The following is a 26,589-nucleotide window of genomic DNA, read 5'->3' as shown; positions in this document are numbered from 1 at the left end:
AAGGTCAAACCACAAGAGAAACACCCTTACTCACATTGTCTTTTGATTGTTCAGAATAGAGAAGCAATACCTAAGTACCAGAGCATCACAGATAGAAACAAGTGCTTTGCATCAGTTATTCAGTTGCACACATGCATCCACGCGTGAGTTCCTATTTCGGTATTTCAATGTCACGTGATTTTCATAACCATGTTTCAAGCTAGAACTTTGGCATACAAATAGCACACAAGAGCAGCTGCATGAATGTTCTATAAGCCAGTAGGAGTACGAAATCAAGATCTCGCTGTAAAGGTTGGCACCTGAATTTTCAAGTACGATCACACTTTAGGCTGATACAGCACTTCCAAAATTTTCCAGCCCACTGTATTATTGGTCTGTAAACAGATTTCCATTTTTATATGTTGAAAGTATCAGATGAAACTTACTACTCAAAGTGCATAAGGTGTTCTGACTCGCAAGTTTGTAACGAGAATGACTACTGCTACTGCATGTATTATAAGAAAGTGCAAATTGAAAAAAAAAAAACCAACACACAACTATAAGCACTTTTGAGTAGAAAATTTAAGAGATGCACTGGGTACAGATGCAAGTGTTTCCTGCATTGAGCTTTCTGATGCAGTGGCTTTAGAACAACAATCTAAGTACCAAAGAGAAACTTGTTTCAAAACTACTATCGTACCTTTAGAAGTTCAGGTTCCCATGAATCCAGCGTTAAAGATCTTACTTTTGAAAAGTGCACTCCCAAGCTCCTAAACAGCATGAAAAAAATATTAACCTGTAACTGCATGCTGTGTCTTACCTCAAACTGCTTTACCATTAATTTACACAAATAAAGCAGCTACCGTAATTCTGTTTATAGGCAGGGGTCTCTAACCTTGCTTCAATATACATTTGAAGAGACAAACACCACCCTTCCTAAGTCAACGCACAAATCAAATACAGTTCTCAAGAGTTCCCCAACCTGTGTATCCCAGAGCACTCAATGCACAGCGTGATTCCGAGGTTGATACTGGCCCAGCGAGGATCTGCCAAACCACAATCACAGCAGGCAGCATTACCAGGAATACACTGAACTCGCTGTAGAGCACTTTCTCCCTTTAACAACTTTTCTTTTGTCTCACTGCCAGATTCTAGGCTTCCAGTAGAAGGGGATGATTTCTTTTCCTGTTTCTGAAAAAAAAAAAGAGAAGAAACAAACAAACAAAAGAGACACACACTTAAAGAAATAAAAGTCCTACAGATACTGACAGTGCACTAGAATCCTAGTAACTTCTGCATTTAAGTCCAAGGAAAGCCATAGAACTGAAAAAATGTTTAGTTTTTTAGAAGAAATATAGAACTGAATATAGGAGTATCCAATAATCCTATGAATTTTAATCAAACTACACAAAAATCTCATCAAAACATATAGGCCAAAGTAACATTAGTAAGATGGAGTGAAATACAGATCAGATATAAATCATAGCCTTCAGAATTTAATTGTATTTCCACTTAAAGACAAACAATGGATTCTTTTTTCCCTCCCCTCTCATAAAAAGAGGTTTTCTCTATTTTTAATTTTCGGCATCTAAAGGGGGGGTTGTTGTTTGGTTGGTTTTTAAACTCACCTCAGATTCATCTCCTTTCTCTCTATATGCTGTAGCAATACTGGTCTGAACCGCCTTAATCCACGCCTGTCGCAGCTTTTCTGAATCAGCCTGAAGCATGCAGCTTCTGTAACAAATACACGTGGACTCAGATTCAGAGAGACGGACCAAGCAGCTAGCATCAAACAACATGTTGTTCAATAATATACAGACTCTTGAGAAAGTTTATTGCTATCACCATAAGTATATTGTTTAGCAGGCATCATCTAATAAACCCATTTGTTTTGAGATACCAAAGCAGCTGATCCTTTATGAATTGCACGCTCCTTGTTTCAAAACTATTCGCAGGTAATGCTAAAACATATAGCTATGACTCTTCAGATAACCCAGAGAATGGCTTAGCTTCCTATTCTCTTTCTTTTCGTATTCCAGATTTTTCATTTTTATATCCTCACATGCAATTTACCTCCATGACCAATTACACAAGATACAGGTATCAGTCCTTGAAAACACAGTTCATTCACGGAGATCAAGAGAAAATTATTTTAAAGCTCTCTGACAAAGAATGAACTACTTTTCACACCAACAGTTAAAGGAAACAGGTCATGAAGTATAAAACTGTTCCAACACTTATGGGCTGAAAAAGTATAGGCAAGCAGGAGCAAAACGCATGTTAAAGTGAACCACAAGTGAGGATGCAAACATCAGGACAGCAATCTATTAAGAAAATAAACAGAAGTAGGAGTGCACAGCGTAGATAACATCCAAACCTAAAAGCAGGTTGACCTTATATCAAAAATTTGGTCACACCTCAATCGTTAACGAGAAATCCATGTCCTGTGCCCTGGCTGCGGCAGGACTGCCATACTTCTCCAAATATAACCAATACACTGCACGGCTAGAGCTGAAAAATATTTTTATTTGGCAGTTTCATTTAGTGCATTTGGAAACATAATTTAACACTACTGAGATAACAGCTTATTAATATGTTTCTCTCTCATTACACCAATCAGAAATTTGGAGAAACTGAGATCTATTTTCTATGTTACTAAGCAGCTTGATAGTATCAGCTACTACTAAGCCACAAGAATGCATGTTTTATTTTAATGCCAAAAGTAAACTAAATAGTGGGAACACTTCTCACAGCATCACTTGCTCTTAGCCAAAATTTCAGAAAACAGAATTGTTCAGATACTTTTCCTGTTTTGATCTATCCCAAGAGAAATGTTAGTCTTGCATTTCAAGGCAACTGACTATAACGATTTTTTTAATTTTTAAATAAACATGCTCCATCACTACTTCTTACTTTGTTGGAGAAACCACCTCAAAACAGAAACGCCTTTCTATGTCCTCACAGTGTTTAACCGTGCAAAGCCGCAAGTCTTCAACAACTACCGTGGGATTATCCTAAGAGACAAAAATTAACAAAACAAGTCACATAGAGGGAAAGATAATAAAGTTGCTAATAATCCCTAGTTATTTATCATTTAATTCTATTTGCTTGTTTACACAAATTTTTCCTCCCAAATTAAAGTTTTAAATAGGTGGAATCAGAGATACTCAGCATAGCAGGAAATATTTAGATAAATTTTAATGTTTCATTATATTTTATGAAAATTTAACACAAACTTTGGAGAATTCCTTTTTACCTACAATCCAATCTACTAAATAATCTACACCTTAAATTTAAACAACAGTATTCAAAAGAACTCAAAGATACTTTCTAAGAGATGCAATTAGCTCACAAATACATCAGAAAGATTACACCTAAATCAGCAGTATCCTAAGTGCCAAGTACACAACCCAGAAGCTGAATGCAGTGGTTTTGAAAATTTGATTCAACTCACAAGAATTCTGTTCTAAGCTAACGGCATTCTAAAAGCATGTTTTTAAAAAAACATAAAAATGTAATTGGAATTCACAAACACAAAGTGCCCAACTCAAACGTGCTCACACAAACCCAACTGTTTGTTTCGTTTCCAACCACAAAAATGAAGACCCTTGATATGATAGCATCAGATAACAAGGAATAGCCTCTGAACCTGGTCTGTTAACACCGAAGAGAAATGAATTGTCATAAGCTCTACCCTCTTTTTTTTTTTCTTCCTTCTCCATACACTTCTCTAGTTTTCGCCAACATGAAGAACAGTTACAGCTATGTGGTGCAAAAGCAGGTTCTAGCACAGTAAACAAAGGAGCACGGGCCCAAACGTTGATTGAAAAGGCTGGCTTCTACAGCTTGGGGCAGAGTTGTGCTTGCTGCTGTAATATACAACAACTGTACTTTCCCACCAGCAAAGAGACAGATGTTGACTGCTCAACCACCTTACATTTTCAGTATTGTACATAGCATCCCTGACTGTTTCATAACAAATGCTTTCATACCTTTCTTTCCCCTTCTCTCCCCAGCTGCTAAATTTGGTACGTGAACCCAGTAACTGGAGAGAGTAAGTCCTGAAAGAGTTAAACGCAACTGCTCAAAGAACAGCATGGAATATTCCGCTGCCGCCAAGTGTGCACAAGCCTTTTGGGACCAACAACTTTTAAGGCTCTTCATAAACCTTCTCTACAACAAGGCAGCAAAGCCCACAGCAAATAAAGTATGTGCTTACAAGTCACTGTGCAGGAATCTCAAAATCTTTAAGGGTCACTATAAGACTTATTTTACAAAGGGAAACACTAATTTAGAAAATGCAGTAGGTTGTTCAAGACCAGACAGAACGCCAATGTCAGCGCTGTTTCTCCTTCCCCTGATCAATCAGGAAAACCATCGTACACACCCCAAACTATCCCAAGCCAGTTTTTGATACCTACCTTAAATTTCTTCTGGTACACAAGTTGGTTATTTTGTATTGAGAACCAGCGCCTATTCAAATAAAGAGACATCCAGAGAATACATAACTGATTTTACAGTGCTTATTTGACCAAAAGGTGCTAACATACAGTCTACAGAGAGACTGCACAAAAGAATTCACAAAAGTAATGCCGCAGTCAGTTTTGGCGGGTATTTCGTGAGAATAATGAGAAAAGGGAAAGCAGAGACAAAACAGAAAAGAAAGCAAGGTTCAAATAATTCGAGTCCTAAACAAACACATTCATGTTATGACAACATTAGTTAAGCTATCACACAAAACATTTTCATTTCAAAGAACATTTACTTCTGTATTTCAGCAGCAAGCTAGAATTTTAAGTAATTGTTTGATAACACAAATTCAGATAGTTTGAATAACAAAAATACTTAAATTATGTAAACTACTCCTGAAATATTTTTGAGAGTAGAACTAAGAAATAACTAAGGCACTAAAAATACTACAGTGTTGCTGTTCCATGTAGGCTTAATGTCTCTCTATATTTGGCATTTCTTGAAATTTTAGATGTTGAAATAAAAAGATTGCATACAAAAACAAAGCAAAACCAAGGAAAGCCTTTTAAGTAGGGTCCTAACTTAAGCCTCAGCTTTGTAGGAAAATATCAAATAAAAGATTTAACGAAGGCATCCTATAAAATCCAAAAAATAACGTAACACTTAAAAACTCCTCTGAACTGTATCCTTCCTTGTCAAACTCACTGTTCAGACAGGATACAATTCTTAGAGAATGGAAAGATCATTCATATTTTGGAAAAAGTTATGAGTACCTCAGATCAACAACTGCGTTTTATCAGACCACTGAATATTAAAAAAAAACCAAACCAGCAAATATAACCATCCTTTTCTAGCTCTTCTGAGGATGCACAAAATAAAAGCTAACCAATCATCACTGGTTTTGAACTGCCAAAAACAAAGGGAATATAAAAAATAATTCAGTCCTGCAGTGAAATTTGCACTTTTTTTGTTTTGTTCAGGCTTATAACGTGCACCTGTGTTTATCGTAGCATAATTCCTCAATTATCTCAAATACCCCACTTATACCACACATCTCATTTTTCCGCACCGCCAATTAGTTTGAATGGTAACAATATACAAAATATTGTATTGCAACATATCTTGTTATTCTCCACAGGCTGTTGAACTTCAAGCTACAGTTTACTACAATTAGTAACAAGAGGGCTCCATATATTTATTCAACCACCACAAGCCATTCATGAAAAGAAGCACACAGATTGTTAAGAAAAATTAAGATTTACAAAAAAGTTAGATTCAAATCAGAAAAATCTAGTATTTGTTAGGAAAGTTAGTGCTTAGTAGACAGATGAGATTCTACCTTTTAACAATTAATCTTTTCAAATGTTGTGCAGATATATTTAATTTAAAAAGCAACAACAGGATCTTCTTTTAATACTGGATTTCCAACATCTTTTTGGGTTAAGATAATTGAAGAGAATAATGCAAGAAGTTAACTACTTTTTCTGTTTATTAACAGCAGTAGTTTTGGTCACTGCTATTTAAAAGGTATCACCTTTACCATCTATTTTAAAAAAAGAGGTGCAGTAACTAAGCCTCAAATATGAACATAAGGCAGGTTATTGCTAATATTTAAATAGGTAACTCAACAAAAAAGCAGACTAGAAAAGGAAAATAAACTCAGGCTTTTTTATGTGCTCTTTTTGAACATATCACCAAATAGAAAAACATGAAAAGCAGTGCCTAAGTGATAAAGGGGGGGAAAAAAAAATGCAGCCTTGCTCCAAGATAACATGCAATGGAGCAAATCCCTAATAATGGCCTTAGGTAGTGTAATTAACTTCATTAATGCAATGCTTCATTTGTTCTACAGCTAAATATTTAATGAGTTACTGAAGTAAATAAGCTCCAATCCGATCAACTGGATATAAGTGAGCACACAAATTATAAAACAAATTGTAAAACAAATTTGTGTCATCTTTAAAGCCTAGTCTAGAAGTTTTCAAAGTATTCCAGCCCCTTTTTTTCCTAGTAGAGAAATTAAATCTGTTTAAGAGAACTTTCCAGTCCAGCCAAAAGGTGTGGGGTTTTTTTGATTTTTTTTTTCCAAAGAAACTTTTATTGAACAAGATCAACAATTTAGAATGTAGTATAACTTGTAGATCACACTTTCGAAGTAGATGTCAACGGAAAATAAAGTTAATACATTTTATTGTATGCTTGAAAAAATAAAAGTGACAGACTCCCCTCCAACATGTCAGCACCACAGCAGTTTTAGTCAGGCCAAAAACTTTGAGTTTTTTCATATTAACCAAATAGCATCAATAAACTCTACTCATTACTGTAGGAAACAGACTGCTGGGGGTCTACAGCAGTAGCAGCCAGGAACTTCTGAGGTACAATGTATGTACTGAAGGTGCTGTTACAGGGTATACCACATCTATCCTGTTCTAAGAATTAATGTTCATAAACCTTTAGGCAACATGTGTGCAGTAAATACTGACCATTATCAAAGTTTCTTTAAATGTGTCATTCTGTCAAAAATAGGAGAGAAGCATGGTGAAGGAGAAAACATACTTAGGGAATCTTGTAATTTGCACTGCCTCACTCAGTAGTGCTTAAATATAGCTGTTTGGGTTTAGAAACTGTATGTTTTCCATCATTTATACCTACACAATTCAAAAGAGTATTTGTTAAATAGGAAACAATACAAAATTAGTTGAAAAACATTTCCAATTTCTGAGAACTGAGAGTAATAACAAAAAGAAATATAAAATTTAAATTGAGTTTTACATAAAAAATGAATCATGCTTATTGATTCTCAAAAGGAAACAGTTTTCTTCACTAGTTGCTATCAGCACGCAAATAAAAGAGTGATTAAGAATGCACAACATTTAAAAGTGACATCTCTACTTCCAATGCAGTTGATAAGAAAAAAAAAAAATCTCACCAACTTCAATTGGAAAAAGTCAAAACACTGATCTTGTACGCTCAGAAGTTTGAGTGTAGAAACTTTGCTTCAATTCCTTTTTAGCTAAAACTAGCTCAATCTTTCTCATTCTTTAAAGGTGTTGAGCAGCAGGTATGCTGGCATCCCAGGCAGAATCCTTCTGTTATTTTCTTAGACTGAGCCACTTACACATCCATTGCAAGTAATCAAAATTAAATGCAGGGTTAATTAAGAGCTTTTTGCGTGCCAAAGAAACATTGGGAAGGTATAAAAGAAGCTGGTTGGTACCTGATGTGATCTGGCTTTTTCCTGTCATGTGAAAAAATGGGGTAGGATTAAAACATAAGGGAAAGGAGGAGAAGGAATGAAAAATGCAAAATGAGCAAAATAAGCAAAGAATTAGCACGATCTGAAAATACAGCAGAATTAAAAAGGAAAACACTTAATGCATCCAACCTAAAAACTATTCAGAACATACTAGCGTTTGATAAAGGCTTTTCTCCCTACACACAGTTATCGACGCTTTCTTCACGATATGGACTTATTTTTCATTTGAATATCTAGGAAACAAAACAGCTTTCCACCTACTGCTCCACAATAATAAATGCACCTGACTTCAGTTCCTGATGCCTTAAGAAAAACTGTGTACAATAAGATATATCATTTACAAACAGGTAGACATATGTTCAAAAAATAGGTCTCCATACTGGTTACTGTAAGACTTTCCAGTATAAAGATATCGTTTTGATTCCACTAAAGTATATTATCTGAAATACTCATGTACAGTGTACACTATCCATTTAGTCACAATAAAAAGATCGCAAAATCTCCAGCTCTTTCAAAACACAGCAACACTGAACTGCAAATAGCTCTTGTGGTTTACTGTGCAACCTGCTCAAACGCTGTTTGCTTCTCAAGCCAGGTGTCATGCAGAACTATCCCAAGAGCAGGAAACTTGATGCAAGAGCCCAAATAACTAAAGTCTTCAGACTATTAAACCCAAGCTGCCAGCTGCCCCAGGAAGAAACTACATCATCCTAGCAAGAAATTAGCTTGGGTTGGAAGCAAACAAGTTGGAAACAAAACAACTTTTCATTCATTAGAACAGATTTGCCCCCATTCAAAGGGCTGCATTATATGGTTTTGATTTTTTTCTCCCCCAGCAACCAGACTTTTCCCAGGATAATCCACTACGGCGTCCATGGATTCACTGACCAAGACATGCACACAGAAGCATCACAATTACCTAATTTGTTAGCTAGAATCATACTGATGTGTGTCAAACCCAGACAAAATCCATTCTACCATTTCCTTTTCTCTTATGTTTTTAATGCTGGCAAGTATACACTAATAGTGGTAATTGCAATGATTTTTGGTGCCTTTAATTCACTCTTAAAAAGGCCTAGAACCATCAAAATGCCAACTGCTACCAACAGAGGGAAAAGAAAAACTACTATTTTAAATACATATTACTACTGACAGTATGATCAGCAGTTAGCAAGGCAGATCAGTGCCGTCACCCTTGGTTCAGAACATCAGGAAATTCCAGTATATCTTTCTAGGCAAATTCTTCTGGTTTTGTTTCAGCTGGTTGATTTTCCACCCACCTCCCCCAAAGATGGGCATATAATGAAGCAGCAAACTACCTATCCGATAAGAACACTGAAAATATCTTGTCTGTCTTGGGGTCTCTGACTTCAGCTCTGAATTCCCTCATAAAAAATAAGTAATTCTCTAGATGTTTCCTCCTTTGGTATTTCATTGTACATTTTTTACACACAAAACAGTTTAATGCAATGACACAGTCCTTTCTTGTACTCTACCTAGTGACCAGAAAAACACTCTCACCTCTAATATACGGTAAACTTTAATCAGTATTATCTCCCTGCAGCTGAAACTGCAATACTACCTAAGTAAAACATTCCATCAGTGGAAACAGGCAGTGGAAAGTGGCAATGACCACCTCAATGCCTACAACGTAGCAAGCAATTACAAGTTTATTCAGAAACAAAAATAAGATAAAAACACTTGTCTAATTAAATCACGAAAAATGCGGCTAGATTCAGAAACTAACAGCTGTCTTCATTAAGAAGGTCACAACAATTAGTAATGGTTTGTGAATGTGAAGTACAAAATTAAAATGATTGATTCAATTTCTAAACAGTGTTTATAGATAGCATATCCAATGCTATTATCTGCCTAATTCTGAAGCGTCCAACTAGCCTATCACAGTGAGATAAATTATCAAGAATCTAAGATTAAAAAAGGTTAAAGGTTTAGCTTTATTGAATACTCCTTTGACAAGTAGAAGAAAAAAAACTATAGGCAAATATAAATTATATAGTAAAAGTAGGTAGCTCTGACTCATTACTGAGCTGTTTACCTTGACTCTCTTATATAACTTATTGTTTGGATATGTTTTTATTATGTATATTCAAACCTGTAACTTAACCTGAAAGAACGTCATTGTGTATCTTGATTTAATTATGACTTCCCCGTATTTATTTTGTATCCATTTAAATGTCCAACGTAGAGAAGTTAGTTTTAATTGAATCCTACTCCCTAACTACCTTAAGGTAAGATACATGTACAGTATTACTAGGTATGAAGCCATGTGGAAGAAGAAGATTTCTCAGCTACATTCCAAGACTCCTGTCCTGCTCCCTCCCTACAGAGCAAGCCTTTATGCTATCCCAAAGAAGAACCCAGAGAGCGCGTCAAGAGTTTTGCCTTCAGTCAATTACCAAGAGGCTGCAGTCAATCCTGCAAGGACCCTTTCAGCCTGTTGAGAATCCAATAAAGGACAGTCTCCTGCCCCGTTACTGTGGATTTTTCTCAGTGTGCTTACACTAACATTTTACTTCAGACCAGGAACGTGCTTTTGAAGCATTATCTCCCAGTTTTCTCCCTTCACTGTCCTTTGATGCCTCGCAGATTTGTCTTGGAGAACTCTGAATTCTGCTTGGATCAAACTAACCCAGAAGGTACATTACAATTACGGACAGATAATCAGACCACAGGACCAGACCTGAAGTAGTCCAATGCAAAATCCCTTGTGCCAGTTGCCCATGACTTGCTAATACAGATACAGTCTTATTGACGCCAGTGGCCCTTGCATCAGTCTATGGATTTAAGTGAAGCAATCCCAATTTGTTACGGACTTGTGGTGTTCCAAGATGCTCAAGGAATCATAGAATAATTAAGGTTGGAAGGGACCACATATCCAAATGCACATTCTGGCCTTTGAAACACAGTAAATAGTGTAACAAAAGCACTGCTGCAAAAATTGCAGAGCATAAGATAGTAAGAAGAGCTCTATATCACAAGAAATTACAATTCAAGAACTGTATCCAACTACACTGTAAATGCTCCAGCATATATAGCATCTCCTTGAAAAAAGCATACACCTTTGGAAATGAAAAAGAAATCCTGTTCAGGGAGAAAAATATTTAAACAATAGTAAAATATACATTGTTAAAGAAACATGACTAACAATATATTTTGAATTCCCAACAGGACCATCAAAACTACTAAGCAGAAGTTACTGCACAGGACAGGAATTGTAAAAGGGTAACAGTTACAGGCTTATCTTTCACAAAAAATAACTTGAGCCCGAGTCCTTCACTGTGTTTCCCTGTTTCCAATGGCTACACAACTTCCATTTTACTTTGTCCTCTAACACTTATTTTCCCAGCATACACATTCACGTAACTTATTGTATACAATTATAAGGATTGCTCTGTTTCAACCCCAACGTAAGGCCAAAATGCAATTACAGAGCCGGACTGCACACAACACAGCAAGCTTTCTGTACACAGGACTTCTCCAGCCTACAACACACTCTTAGAAAAAGGCTTGCAAACAACTAGGACAGAAACTAAGGAAAAATGGCTTTGAAGTGTCATCTCTACATTAATTGACAGAGTCATCCAAGTGTTCTGTCAAAACTGTGGAATCAGTGAGTTGCATAGGTTATAAGTCAGACCAGAATTTAGCTTAACAAGCAGTATCCTAATAAGCCAGTAAATAGAGGTTCTGAATAATTACCTGTTCCAAGTCTTGAAGGCATTGCTGGCTCGCTTAAATAGATAACCTTCCATAACAATACCATTGGCTGCATCTACGTTGTATTCTAGTTTAGTATCATCACTAGAATAATCCTAGTACAAAGGAACAAGACAAGAAAAAGACATTGCAGTTTCAAATGAAACTTCAAATATGGGCAGTATTAATGTCAAAAACAGTAAACATTTCAGAATAATGTTTTGCTTGCAACACTTATTAGTCAAGCCATGACTCTCAGCCCCTGCAATTTTTTTTAAAAAGCATTTTTAGGAGATCAGAATGCTGAAGATTTTTACTTTACCTGCACACAAGGGAAATTTCTTGCTCAGGTATTGGTGACCTCTATGGCCAAGTAGAGGGCAAACATTACTGACAGAACATCTGATGCTTCAACTGTCTGCTCGAATGGTCTCACATATATTCCAAAGAAAGGGGAGAGTAAGGTAGAGGAAAAGGTGCAATGGGAGTTAACTGCTTCACATCTCCAGCAAAGGTAGAGTAGACTAAGTAGTGATACATGTGGTGATTATTTGTTTTCGTATCTCATCTGAAACAGCATGGACTCTTCCCAGGGAGCTACGGAGCTCACGTATTCAGTGAGTGGGAGGCTAACAGCTACTAGGGGTGCATGAAAAAGCACACATGGAATGACATCATTTATCATAAGCTATGTCCGGAGATCAAAATACTATACATGCTATTATTTAATTTCACTGTTAGTAAAATATATCCTTTAAAGAGACTAGCAACATATGGCTTCTTCCCCTTAACTAGGGCAGAAGAGACACACCACTGAAAATTAAGTTTCAGAACAAAAAAACCCAGGTTAAATACTGAAGATGCAGGACATTTCATAATGTCACTCTCCCATACCTTCAGCAGGTACTTTTTGTAAATTGCAAACATCAGCTTTATGTGAAAAGTATGCCTGTAAACGTCTGTTTTGTACTTTGCTCCTTCAGAATTTGTCTATACATATGGGAAAAGAGGCTATACAAAAAAACCAGCTTCAAAAACAATACCATTAGCCCTATGTAATATTCCAGCCTGCACACAACTTTTCTGCTACACACGATGTTTACTCTTAGATGCAGATGGTTTGGTCCAATCCAAGGTTAATTAAACAAGACAATGAAATGGTTACAAATATTGAAATAGGCCCTTTACACTCCCAGGCCAGCACAGCACCAAATTCCATAAAATTTCTTGCAGTGTTTTCAGCTATTACCAATCTGAATAGATTAACTAAACTTGAAATGTTAAATCTAGATTTTTATTAATTCACTGGCAGAAGATCAGTGCAAAAGAGTTCCAAGAGAAAATGGAACTATCATATCACTACCATATACTGATCTGAATAAACACATAGGTTGCAAATAAAAGCTTCCCAAAAATCACAAATTTGTGCATTTATTATTCAGCATTTAATAATTTTGATTTTCTACCTGTTTTCTAGATCAGAACATGCTGAACATTAAAAACTTAATGTAAGCACAAACAGCCAAATATCACAGTTCAATTTTAACTTGGCATTTCACAATTTATATGACATATACATTCTTAAAGTGTTGAGTCCTTTCTGTTTTTTTCTTACCCCCTCCAAAAAAAAAGAGAAAACCCCTGTAAGCAAAGAGTTAGACATGCTGATGACACATTCCCCCTCCCTCCCCAAAAAACTGATAAATTACTCTAACTTACCAGCTCCCAAACATAATGAAACCTGCTAAAGATTTGCATCTTCCTGCCTCAGTGATGCCTGCAACTCCTTGTCTAGTGAAAGACAACATACACTCCCTCAGTCTTTTCTGTCCAAACTACTATGTAATCACATTTTCCTTAAGGTTTGGAGAACTGCTGCAGAAAATGCAACTGCCTTTTCCAATGAATCTAGGTTTACACTTTGAAGACATATACAAGCATGACAGGAAAACTCCTTTGTATCATTTATCATGCTGTATACACTCTCAGTCCAAATTGTCTAAAATACGGAGCCTTCCTCATGAAGTGCATTTAGTGTCACTTTTAATTGCTTCCCTGATTGAATTCCACCTTTATAGAGCAGAGAGACACAAGAGTATACAGACAAGTGTTTAATATTTTCCTAACTGTACATAGCAGACTACCAACTGGGGGGGGCGAGGGAGTAAAGCTTCCATATGCTTTATCCATAAAACCTCATTGGTAAAGTTGTGGTCAGGAAAAAGACGAACAAACAAAAAACCACACTTCATTTCAATTAAAAGGATAAAAGTAGAAAAAGGAACTAGATAAGCTGCATCTGATCTCATAGTCTCTGTTACTTTATAATTAAAGAATAGGAGAAAAGCAGTCACATTATAGTTTATTTTTATCTCAGCTCAGGGAAAAGTTTAGTGAATCACAAAAAATAATCAGGGGGTGGAGAGAAATACATCCATATCTTTCCAGTGTCCTGCATAAGAGAATCACATGTTAATAAACCCAGTCACTTCAGGTGATTCAGAATTTTGTATTCCTGAAGCAAACACGCAGCTGATAAAGACTGAATTTTAAACATAATTTCTTTACTAATTACGTGTCAGTTAGGATTAAAGTACACGTCCCCTAATCAGCACTAAGAAAGTTAAGCCAGTATTGTGAAAGTTACACTGAAGTGCTATATCACACATTTCATCCAGATTTGAAGGAAGGAACATCTATGGCTTCTATTCTGATACACATTTTTCAAGGTTGGCCAGCTACGGGAAGAGAAACATGTAGAAGTGGGTTATGTAAGTGAAGCACACAGCATGCTTTCATGCCTTTTTTTTTTTTTCCTTTTTCTTTAAATGTCCATGAGGGATAGCAAATCAGCTGGCAATGGAAAAACAACTTTCATTTCCACAATTAATACTAATCTGGTGGGTCACAGAATACTTACTATTCTTGACAGTGTTTCAGTAAATGCATTTTCATATGAACTTATCAATTTATCACACATACTGGATTAATTTCATAGCTTGCATGTTTTCTGTTTCTCTACATATAAGTTTCTTGTTACCGAAACATAAACCCCCATACTTTTCAGTAGCAGAGTTTTCAGTTTACTTTCAATATGAAGATTGCTAGCAGGTCATGACAGCTATTCAAGCCATTCTACCAGTGAATCTTAGGGAGTGTGAGTATCAGCATTTTAACATTGAGTGTGTATTCAGTATGTTTTTTACTTTAGAGAAGCAGAATTTTTGAAGTTTTTAAAAAGGCAGTAAATGGGGGAGCATAACTAGCAAAGAAAACACTAATCTGAAAAGTTACTCCAGCATATACTAAACAGAAGAAACTAATTGTGCAACCCCCCACCGTTTAGAAAGTTGATTCCATTCCCATCCCATCGGCAAAAGAGATGTTTGTCATGCTTAAGTTGAAAGTCCCTTGAGGAAGGGCTTAAAACAACAACAGACACAACAAGTAACAAGGTTTACAGTCCAAGACAAAGTGAAAGAAGGCAAAATAGCCCTTGAGCACACAAGTCACTTGAAATAGTGGCACATGTTTGGTTTTTGAGACAGGAATTAGTTTACATTACTTCTCAACAGCAGCTCTGGCTTATGCCTGCATTATGACTCTGGTAGCATGTGGTTTCCTATCGCCTTGTTTACTCAAGATGTTAAAAATTTTCAAATCATTCTCACTCCAGCTGTTTCCTGAGCAGTTCTTCGGATGCAGATTTTTTTTTTTACATGAAAAAGGGATTTGAATACAACGAAAAGTATTTGAAGTTCAATGCAAATGTTTTTCCTGTATCATTTCCTTCATTTTAGAACAAAATATTAGCTCTGTCACAAAACCAAAAGCCATAATGCTGTTTACAGGTCCAACCGTTTTTTAAATTATTTCTTAATTCAACATGTTACTACAGCAATGGGCTGCAAACTGCTCAGAAAACAAGAGTTATAAGTCTCAAGTGATACTGACACTGTGATACTACTCTTTTGATATGAACCTTTCCCTATACAAATATAGTGCAAAGATTTCCCAGAATGATCATGACATTTCTAGATTAATTCATAGTGTTGCTCCAGATTAACATGGAAACAATAATTTCTTACACTAAAAAAAAAAAACCCACAAAACTGTTTCCTGCATATTTGCTGAGTAAATAGAACACAAAAGTTAAAACAAACAAAAATACCAGACATCAATTCTCTTAAAATAGAAATCAAACTATAGTGGTGACCAAGCCCTTCCATGACTTTTATATTAGCCTCTCAGACAACAGCCTAATTAAATAGGATGATGATTACAAAGAAAAGTGAGATGAGTTATTTAATTAGTGCAATTATTCTGCATGCATATGCACATATATGCAAACACAGGTAGTGGGTGGTAGGTGTGTGCACATGTGCACTTACCTATACATTTCAGAAAAGGAACTGTTCTTTATCCACACAATGAAGAAAAGGCATCATTCTGAAGCATTAGATTAAAACTTCAGTATATTAAATGCATATATACCTCATGGAATATTCAACACAAGAAGCAGAAGTTTCAGTAGTTAGAAAACATGGAAGGATTTGGCACTGGAGGATTTGGGAACATATGCCTAAGAGGCAGCCCAGTGGAAAGCAACATGACAAGCCACGAGAAGAGAACAAGGTTGCCATCCTGGTCAGGTTGACTAGATGATAAATAATGATATAAAGAACAAGATCCAAGGTCTAAGGCAGTTCAAGATTCTGAAATCCTGATGAGCTGGAAGCAAACTTGGTGGGAAGGTTGGGAAAAGCAAGTAGGAGGAGACAAAAAACAGACAACATGATTTGAGCAAGAAACCAAGAAAGTGATTTGACAAGCTCTAAGAGGAATCGCCAATGAAGCATGTCCTCCAAAGCCTAGATGCATGAAACTATGCATTATCACCACAAAAATGTATCAATGACTTCACTGATAAGGACAGAAGACAACATATACAACTTGAAACACAGAACTTTAGAGGACAACATACAATACAATCTGACAGCCCTGATTATATTTTAGAGACAGTATAAAATTGTCATTCAATTAAAGAACAATATATAAATAACCTCATTGTGATTGGCATTTGTACTAGAAACCAAGAATATTTATATTACGCACAGATATAGGTTTTCAAGTTTCATTAAGCTTAAAAGTTTCAATAACCATTGATATTATTAGAAACAGTTTACCTGTAAAGCAGCCTTAAGCAGCATTTGAAGAAAAGCAAAGACTGTAAAAACCATTGGCAACAGCAATGACCATAATTCAGGGTAACAAGTTATTATTTCTATGGCCAATTAAAAGATAATTGCCCATAACTTACATCCTTCACCAAGCACTGCTGTTCTCTAACAGTAAAACCCTCAACTACTGCCCACTCCTGAAACTAGGCCTATTGTGCGCAAACAAATTAAAATTTGAACATCAATGTTAATTCTCAAGTTCCATATCTTTCCTATTTCCCCTCTTTCTTCCCCTTCCTTGCCTGTAGTTATCTCCTGTCTGCCTCCAAACACAGCACATCAGCACTGCCCTAAAACCCATCATCGTGTCTGCTCAGTTTCACAGTTAGAGCAGTTCTAATGCTTCCCACCAACTCCTGCAGGAATGACAGGATGAAGTGACAAAAACATTTTCAGCAACTAAAAAAGTTACTTTTTCCCATTAGTATTAATATTGACTCCTACTAAGGCTACCTAAATTATAATCTTAGCATGTTTTCATTCCTGAATTTATTTACTCATCAGATTTCATTTACATCAGGCTTTTTTTTTTTTAATTTATGCCACCTGAACAGATACAGAATGTATTTGAATGAGAATAAGAAGTGTTGTATTACCTTTAAACTGGTATCTAATCCCTTTAAAAAGTACCTGCAGTATTAGCTCACTACTGGAGAGTTCAGTGGAAATATTTTTAAATTCTAGCATTATACCTGCAAAACCAATACTGATCTAGAGCTTCTGAAACATCCAAACAACAGGAGTCATTCCCCCCATAACGTGAATTATCTACATTTTTCTCAACTAGCAAAAATAAGAATTATTGCATATACAAATCTTCCCAAAACAGCAATTTAATGTTATCACTTTCATATTTGTGCACAGTCGAACACCATACATTAGACAGCCTTTACACAAGTTTACTTTTGCTCTTCATATGCAATAGCAGCTGCCACACTCTACCTCAAAGGGCTGCACACTTATTTGGCACAGTCCAGAAAGAAAGTGATACATATGACGACTGTAGGACTGTGCAGCATATACACCTCTTCTACAGATACATGGAAAGAGAACAACTTTTACAACTATATTGAATCCAAGATGTAATCGGAATTAAGAGTTCTAATGAAATGTTGAGTCCCAGCATTCAAATAAATTCTACTGTTCTATTTATGTTTCAGTCAAAACTAAACATAATATTCTGTTCTGTAATACAAAATTAGTATCTGCAATCCAACCCTACACTTAATGATGTGTAAGTCTATTTCTCTGCACTAAAGATACCACCCCTCACAGTTCCGATGCAGAGATGCACTGCTGGGGAGAGATGCCAGAGACACGAAAATGTGTGTGCAGTCTGCCTTTTACATTCTCTCAAGTACCTTTTGTTGAATAGTGGAGTGCTTTTGCTCCATATCTCTCTTCTCCTTTGCAGCATCTACAGCCAACTGATCCAGCTGTAAAGAGAAACAGAAAATTGGATCTTTAGAAATCAAGAGAAATTTGGCTCAGTAGATTTCATAATGCTGACAAAAAAGAACACATTATGTCTAGACATTGCATGACTTGTTTTATTTGCATAATATAATTACTTCTCTGGTCACAAAGTGTTTACCTTGAATAACCACTGAAGCCTCGTTTAAAGCACTGCACTACCATCCTGAATTAACCTCTACGAAAGGTGTACATTTCTTGTAAGCCTTAGAAGAAATGTTTCAAAGAACAGCATGGTGCCAAGCATATGCGACTCTATACCGCATTGGTGCTCAGTCTCCGAAGAGAATGACTCATGCTTTAGCTGCTCTTGCTGGCTGACTGGCCTATGCAGCAGTGCTGGCATTAGCAGCAAAAACTAGAAGGAGCGAATGCTTGTGATTTTTCCCCTCCACAAAGGGGGGGAACTGCCTCGACCAGGCTTTTGTATTGACAGTTTTGATCAGGTCACCAGCGGTATTTGAGCAAGATTCCTTAGGTAGAACCATTCAAACTATTTCTAGTTTCAGAAGTAACAATAATATTTTGCAAAAAGGAGAGACTGACGCAACAGAGAAGATTTAAGTTAGCATCCTTACAAAGTCTGTGATAATAAAAAAGACACTACCAAAAACTTGCTGCAAGCATGTCTATAGCACTACCATATAAACTTCTTCCTTTTATAACCAGATGGGGAAAAAAGGCAGGAAATTTAAGATATCCTGTAAGAGAGTAAGGTGGGTTTTTTGGGGGTTTTGTTTGTTTGGTTTGGGGTTTTGTGGTTTTTTGTTTGTTGTTGTTCTGGGGTTTTTTGTGGGTGGTGGGGTTTTTTGGTTTTTTTTTTGTGGGGGGGGCGGTTTTAACAGACTTTGATGTTTAAATAAGAAATATGGTGAAGTGGAGGAGCAGATGCTGCCTGAAAGACCAGTTAGCTTGGTAGTTATGCGACACATATGGAGTCTGATGAACTCCTTTATCCAGCCTGTAATACAAGACTGCCGTTAACCCCAGTCACAGCACCTTACCGAATAACGATGCAGATGCAATACTGAACACAGCGGTACAGCCCGCAGCTTTACATCTGTGGGACAGACCTCATTATACTCCAGGCCTAGAACGAGGAGACCAGGAACAGTGTACACCACCAGTTTTCCAGCTGAAGTCAGTCACGTGGCAGAGGGCACAGTATGACTAACAGAACCTCTAATTCACACGCAAATAGGATCGCCTCCACCCACTCTCATAACCACAAGTGAGAACCCCTGCCAACTCTGGTCATTTTCCCCAGTGTTGCACTTCCCCTGCTTGAACTGATACAAATGAGAGAAAAAAGGGACAATAGCTGGCTCTTACAGCCTTGTGCTAGACAGTCTCCAACAATTAAGGAGCCATCAGATAGTTGGGACATCTGGATCCAATTCCACACTCTGTTACTTTTCTTAACTCTTCTCTCCCTGGCTTCTTCTCTGGCTCAAATGGCTACACCAGCACTTTCACACCTTACAGGTATTTGTGAACATGAACACGTTAAAGACTGAAGTGTCCAGATGTCATATTTATATAACTATATGACTTAAAAATGATAGAAGAGCCTCTAAAATAGAGACTGGGACGCCATTGTGCTCAAAGACTGTTTTGCATTGAGAACCCTGGGAAACCCATTGTTTTGTGATAAATATGAGAACTGGTCCAAGGGCTGGTCAAGACTTTATAGGAATCAAGTTTCTTGCTAAAACCTCAGATTCAGGAATCTGCACATGGCCCCCAGGAAATTTTTCCTCCTACCCTGCCAGGTGAAGCAGAAGGTAGCCAGTTTCAGATTAAGATAAATTAGAGCTAATTGCTCTAAACACAAGTGTTTGAGGATACATTTACCACAGCACAAGTGCCAAACCAAACTTCTTTACAGCAGTTCACTTCATCATTTACTTTTCACTATCAAGACAGCACCGCATCATTCCAGTTTCCAAGCTCAGACCGGAATTTCTTCTTTTCACACAGGTGAGCAATACATCAACTGGCTTAAAACAAAGACGACCAACAGCGTACAACTATCAAGAGCTGTGGCCAATCACACAACTAAACTGTCAAAATCCCAGTCATTATACCACAACTGGGTAGTCTTCAAAAAACTAAGTTTTTCAAAATAACTGCATGTACCGGTAAATGTATTTTTATGAACATATAGTGCTATAAGTGGTATGCTGTAGAGATCTAAGACTAAAATGTTTAGCTTTTTGAATAGTCATCTCAGAACGAAAATTCACATAGGTTTTCTTTTTAAACTAATACCACATTTCACGTGAAAAGTGTCAAATACCATAATTTCCATGCAAAAGTTTGTATTACACTTGTGTGCCATTAAAGATTCCCCTACAATGATCTGATTAACAAGTAATCCTACCCTGACCTAAAATATCCAGAAAGCAAAATTGCTCAATCCTATTCCGTCATGTAAACCAGTTATTTTGAAAATGCAAACCAAAAGAATTAAAAATTTTAACTATACTATTTCAGATCACTTCAATTTTAATACTTCAGGTGCTGTTAAACCTTGTAATTAAGATCATACACAAAATTTACCCGCGAATGAACTCACCAACAGAAAGAACATGACAATATTCTCGGAAAAATCTAGCAAATCCCTGTTTTGTTGTGTCACAACATACCTTCTCTCTGACCCATTACAGGCAGAAGCTTCAACCAATACAAACTGCAAAGCCATTAACCGTTAAACTTCCATAAGCTATTTACAAGTCTGCGTCTGTCATGAAAAATATCCATTACTTAAATGCCAAGGTCTGCCACAGAAGAAAAATTCAGCAAGTTGTACAACTTTAGGGTCTTCAGTCTATCTTTGCTCCAATTGCAGTATGTTTTAAACATTCTCAGCTTTGGATTTTCTAAATTTAACTCCTTCAGTTGCTATGACACCAGCACCAAGATGAATGTTACATAATGCTCCTTACCAGATCAAGCAAAAGGATCATCAGCCATTCAAAAACAACCTTGTGTTCCTTGCGTAAATAATGTCAATGAAATGGAAACGTCAAAGCCTAGCTGGTAGCATAAACCACTACCAACTCCATAGTTTTTGTCTCCTTTCCCCATCCCCTCTTCTGCAGAGGTACAGGACACATTCTATACTATCAAAACACTACAGTTCAACAATTACAACCCAAACTGGAAGGATGTGAAAGAATAAAAGGCACAACTAAGGACAGAGTCACATGCACCTGAACCTTTCAAGTACCGCTATTACACCAAACAGAGGGCTGTACTTGTACAGTCACTCCCCTTCTTGATGGCAGTGCCAGCTCAAGCAGCCTGTCTCTTCTCAGCTCCATCACTTGCTCGCCACACACGTGCACACACACAAGCACACCCCTCCCCGACATGCGTTTGTACAAGTAATTAAGACCCACAGTAACCTGACTGGGGGACTAGTCTAGCAGAAAAATAATTATTTAGTCATTTGATTGCTGGGAGTTGTTTTCTACAGTTCCCAATCTGGTTCACTGCACAGACACAGAAGCAGGTTGAGGGACACAGATGACAACAGCGCTGTGGCAGGAATAACCAGCTCAGAACAATGTCATTTCTTAAGACATTCAGTGACACACTTACTTGAAATGAATGCAAATACAAGTTTGCTGTCATATATTTGCTTTTGTATCTGGATAGACACTTAGAATTCGGGTTGGCTTTGTTTTGTGGATCAGGTTAGGAAGTGGCTATAGAGGGTTTTGCATCAGTGCAGTTGTTGCAAGTCCTCGGATAGAGGCAAAAAAAAAAAGAGAAGTGTTGTACAAGTATTTCCAGGCTCATTCAACTTGCACTGAAAACAAGTCAAGACACTGCTGAGTCTTCTTGCTGCACCACTGTCAGATCTTCAGTTGAATATTGCATGTTCTTAATCTATTTTGCATAACCATTTTTAATGTCTCCTGTGTGCAGTCAGCTGTGGTCTATCTAACCTTTTCATGAGTCCCTCACTGAAAACCCAAAAGTTGCAACTGTGTGTTCTTAAACTTAAACAACAAAACTGGGCAAGAAGGATTCAATGTATGAACTCAGTTTTGCACTACTTATTAAAATCAGACTTCTCTTTTATGGTTTAAGTTGCTAACATCAATTTTATTTTTGGCACACTGCATAATTTATACAATAAATAATGTATATAAGTAGAAGGAAAAAACCTAATCTACTTTTTATTGTTAAATATATTTATAACATGGGTCATATACAAGAATTTTTAAACCAAATTAACCCAGTGTCCTGAATACCATAGAGTACCTCAAACAGCACCACATGGCTATGTTTAAGTATGTAAATCCCAAAGGTAGTAGTAATTTTAGTAAACAGACAACTTTCCGTTTCTAACTCTTTTCATTCAAACCACTTACAGTGTATTTTTATGCTTTGCCTTTATCACACTGCAGTTCCCTTTTTGTTGAATAAATTTATGATGTACCTGGTATGTACGCATATATCAAGTTTTCATCCACTCCAGCATATAGTTATGAATTTTTAAAGTAATTTGTTACCTGTGCACCAAGATCTTTCATGTACGGCTCAAGTTCACTAAAAAGATCATAGCCTTGATGGAAAAAAACCAGATGGGCATACATAAATGATAACATCTAGAAGGAAAAAAGTATATTTTTTAAAAGGATAAATATTTATCAGATATCACATAAATATATCACTTAACTAATCCACATGAACAAACTTAAAATACAATTCCAGGGTTAATTTCTGTTCTCTTGTGTCCCGGCAATTTTACATCAATATCTCATGAGCTTCCGATGTTGTAAATAAACATGCAAGGTAAAGGCAGCAAAGAACCAACCCAAAAATCTCAGAAATTAGTTAATAGGATTAACCCCATTAACAAAACAAATCTAGTTAAGGGCAGAAAATTACTTCTAATTCATGTCACCTGAAACTTTTGTTATCTCCTGTTTAACTAGGACATGTAAATTAGCGAGGAGGCCACAGAATATATTTACTAATGACCGAAAACCATAACCTTTACGAACATAGCTGAGAAGACTGTCCAGTCTTAAAAAAGAAAACAAGTTGGGAAGATGCAGAGTAGAATGGCAAGCAGCTATAAAGCTGTGATCCAACTGAAGGTTTTGCTATTTAAAGGAATTAAGGAAGTTATAGGAGTGCAACTTTAGACCTTTGAAAGAAAAGCACCATTTAATTTGGCGGTCTCTACCTCAGTAAACTTTTTACAGAGATAATAAGAAGCAGAAAAGGGAATACAGAAGAAAACTAGCATGCAGATATAGCTGTATATTAATTTAGCAGATACCATACTAAAGCATATTGTATATTTGCTATTACAATATGCTATTTACATAAAAAATACCATTTTTGTAGAAAGAACTGAATCCATCTTAGAATAGATTATAAGCAGTACTTATTGTTTATGAATGAATATAGGAGACCTAAACAGCAGAATTCTTGGCAGACAAAGTTCGATTTTAACCATGAAACACAGACCAAAGAGTCAACAGCAGTGAAAACCTTAAAGTGTTCAAGTCTGAACCAAAAGGATTGCCAAAAAAGTTAAGCTTCTATGCCCAGTTATAGTAAAGGCCAAACTGACTGTCACCAAAGTGCCAAACGTACTGGTAATGTTTTGATGGGTAAAAGAACTAAATTTTTAATATATTGCTTTGCAGTCACATTTTTAATCTCAGATGTGTTTAATATTTTCTATGCAGAAAATAAAATATATCTTACTGATTTTAAGATTTCTGCTCTCCTTTTAGACTGAAGAACGTTGATCTAGGAAAAAAAACAAACAAACAAGCAACTTATTTTATTCTACTTGCAAATTTTCCCCACAGAAGTAAACTTCAAACTACTTCCAAATAATCATATCAAAGCTTAAAACATTGGAAGAACATAACTCAATATCAGACTTCACAAAGCACTTCTAAAAGAAGATGCATGCTAGTTTTGTCATGATATTAAAGTGACGCCACCAGAAAAAGCTTGGGAAGCTAGAATTCCACAGTGATAGTCACAACTTTCTTACATTAGAAAGGAAAATATAAGACATCACGTGCCAGCTAGAAGTAATATAATACACCTTTCAAGCAAGGAAAATTGGTACCCGTTTTCAAGAGATTGAATTCAACGCGTTTCAAATACCCTTTCTGACAGTATGAGCTAATCCAGCCCACCAACTTCTTTAAGAAGCTGCACTCAGCACCACTGCCATCTCCTGCCAGGGGAAAGGAAAGGACAGGGGCATGTTTATTTTTCTCCTCGGGCTGACATTGTCTGAAGTGTCCCAAAACTGGGATATAGCCCCAGCCTCTGAAACAAGCAAGATCATAATAGCTGCAATAAGTAACTTTTCATATATACTTGCATTTTTAAGCCAGCTGAAGTCACTGCCCAATGGTGTTGCCCTAGAACTTGAAGAATTTCACATTATAGAGAAAAAAAAAAAACTGATTTTTGACATTCATCTACTTCCTCTATCCTCTTTGTCCCCTAGTCTTTAAGGTCGTCATCCAGAACTACAGATTTTACTGTAAAAGCCCCATTTAGCAGAAACATGCATGATTTTGTAATTTAACACCTCTATGTCAGTTTAAAATTCCAGCAAAAGAAATAAACTTACTGAAGCTATAATCAAAACCAGATTGTACTTCTATACTTAAATAGTCAGTATTTTGGAAAACCTTCTGCAGCAAAAATAATTAAGATTTGTTTGCATAGAACAAACCCTCAACTCACGAGGCAAAAAAAAGGAAAGCAAAGGTTTTGAAATACAGTTTAAAGGCAATATAGCCACAAAGAGACCACAGTTGTGAAGCCACTTTTCCAGAAGAAAAGAGTCACGCAAGTAGAAAGAATTCCTAAAGCTGAATTCATTTTTGCCCACATTAATTAAGAGATGCTGAAACTTTTCCCTATTACTTTAAATGCATCTTTATCACAGGAACTGCTCATACTTTGAACATACGAATTCCAGGAGGCAAACGATCCGCAGTTCAATGCACACACAGGACGTGGTCTATAGTAATGACTGCCAGCTTCCCCGCCCGCTACTATTTGATGTTAGTACAAATAATCAAGTGGTTCATAATTCATCTGACTTTTTAAACATCAAAATGAACTCTGTCCTTAGTGTTCAAACGGCAGGAGTTCAGTGTCGACCACTGACCACCATATCTGTGCACGTGCCCGGGCTGATCACATCGATTCCACTTCACTTTAACAGGTAATACACGCAATTTAAAGAACAGTTAACTAAGCTTTAAATAACTGACTGGACTGTCACAAATCAAGATGATAACGTCTAATATAAAACTAACGTAATTTTAAAGGGCTGTTCTGTGTTTGATCACAGGATAACCCCAGACCCGTTTAGGAGCCCCCAACCCCTCGTACCATCCCAGCTGCAATAATCCCGTTTTGCTGTAGTTGTGGGTAACTATGAAACAGATGAACTGTAAGTATAGACAGAAAATTTATTATTATTTCACAGGATTCAAAGCAGTAGGACAAAGAACACCTCTCAACACTTTATAGGAGATCTGCACTAAAAAGCAAAAGAGTAGTTATGTTCTTGATTTCCCCTATAGCAGAATGCCAAACTCCAAGGCTTCTAGACAAGTAGGATTTGTTAAATGAAACCCAAAGCAAACAGCTGAAATTGTAGTAGTAGCCAATATCCTACATCAGAATTATTCAGTAATTTGTATTTCCTAGGCTAGGTTACAGTTTTTCCTTCAAATATATAAGGAACTACACCATAGCCGACTCACGAAATACATTTAGGTAAGTATGTATCAGGCAAATACCGTTTGTTTAAAATGAACGTTCAAGTTGAAAATTAAACTGTGTCATTACAGCAACGGCACTGAATACCAAAGCATTAAGCAATAAGAACGTATCAAGTAAATTAACTTTGCTCAGATTTCCTTAAAAAAAGAAATTACTTGCAGACAAAGTAATTCCTTTTTCACTGAATCTCCACAGCTTCCGAAGAACTTCTAAAGGACAGATCTCTAACTACACGTAACAGATGGTTTTGAAAAATAACTTCTACTGCTGCACTTACCTGAAGAACATAATCCAGAGCTATGTGTCTAAAACATTTCCGTGTTGCAGTCAAAATATTGGTTGCTTCCTCTACTTCGTGTTGCTTATTTCTTTGAACTTGGGCATTTTTAACTAGAGCATTCTCTTTTTCTTCACTAACTTTTTCAAACTGTTTCTTTGCATCTTTAAATTTCCTAATATCTCTAAAGCAAAAGGAAAGATGGATAACAAATGAATTCCAAAGCATGAAAAAAAGTGTTTAAAGATACACTAGACAGACCACGCTCGTGACCATTATAGCTAGTTCCTTTTTTTCATATACTTCAATAAATGCTTGGATCAAATGGAAATCATACAAAGTATGACAGAAGCTTCTCTGTCTTTCTCTACTGAGGAAAG

The 26,589-nt window shown here is 36.5% G+C and overlaps 1 protein-coding gene across 2 annotated transcripts in view; it reads right to left on the bottom strand.

The window, feature by feature from the left end:
* The window catches only part of ACAP2 (ArfGAP with coiled-coil, ankyrin repeat and PH domains 2), a 51,107-nt gene that overhangs the window by 16,225 nt on the left and 8,293 nt on the right, over positions 1-26,589 (bottom strand). Inside the window, exons 5-15 of one of the 2 annotated variants that reach the window (XM_009320399.1) lie at positions 26,210-26,393; positions 23,872-23,916; positions 22,662-22,757; positions 18,024-18,098; positions 11,426-11,538; positions 7,667-7,687; positions 4,401-4,452; positions 2,893-2,993; positions 1,608-1,713; positions 962-1,170; positions 680-749 (exon numbers count right to left, since the gene is read on the bottom strand). In XM_009320399.1, the coding sequence (XP_009318674.1) occupies positions 680-749; positions 962-1,170; positions 1,608-1,713; positions 2,893-2,993; positions 4,401-4,452; positions 7,667-7,687; positions 11,426-11,538; positions 18,024-18,098; positions 22,662-22,757; positions 23,872-23,916; positions 26,210-26,393 (1,072 nt within the window). The remainder of the gene's footprint in view (positions 1-679; positions 750-961; positions 1,171-1,607; positions 1,714-2,892; positions 2,994-4,400; positions 4,453-7,666; positions 7,688-11,425; positions 11,539-18,023; positions 18,099-22,661; positions 22,758-23,871; positions 23,917-26,209; positions 26,394-26,589) is intronic. The other variant, XM_009320400.1, reaches the window with a different exon arrangement.

Source organism: Pygoscelis adeliae, unplaced genomic scaffold (genome assembly GCF_000699105.1).
Source record: "Pygoscelis adeliae isolate BGI_AS28 unplaced genomic scaffold, ASM69910v1 Scaffold413, whole genome shotgun sequence".
Taxonomy (NCBI): Eukaryota; Metazoa; Chordata; class Aves; order Sphenisciformes; family Spheniscidae; genus Pygoscelis; species Pygoscelis adeliae.
Note: the sequence above shows the minus strand (reverse complement) of the source record. Positions and strands in the feature narration are given on the sequence as shown.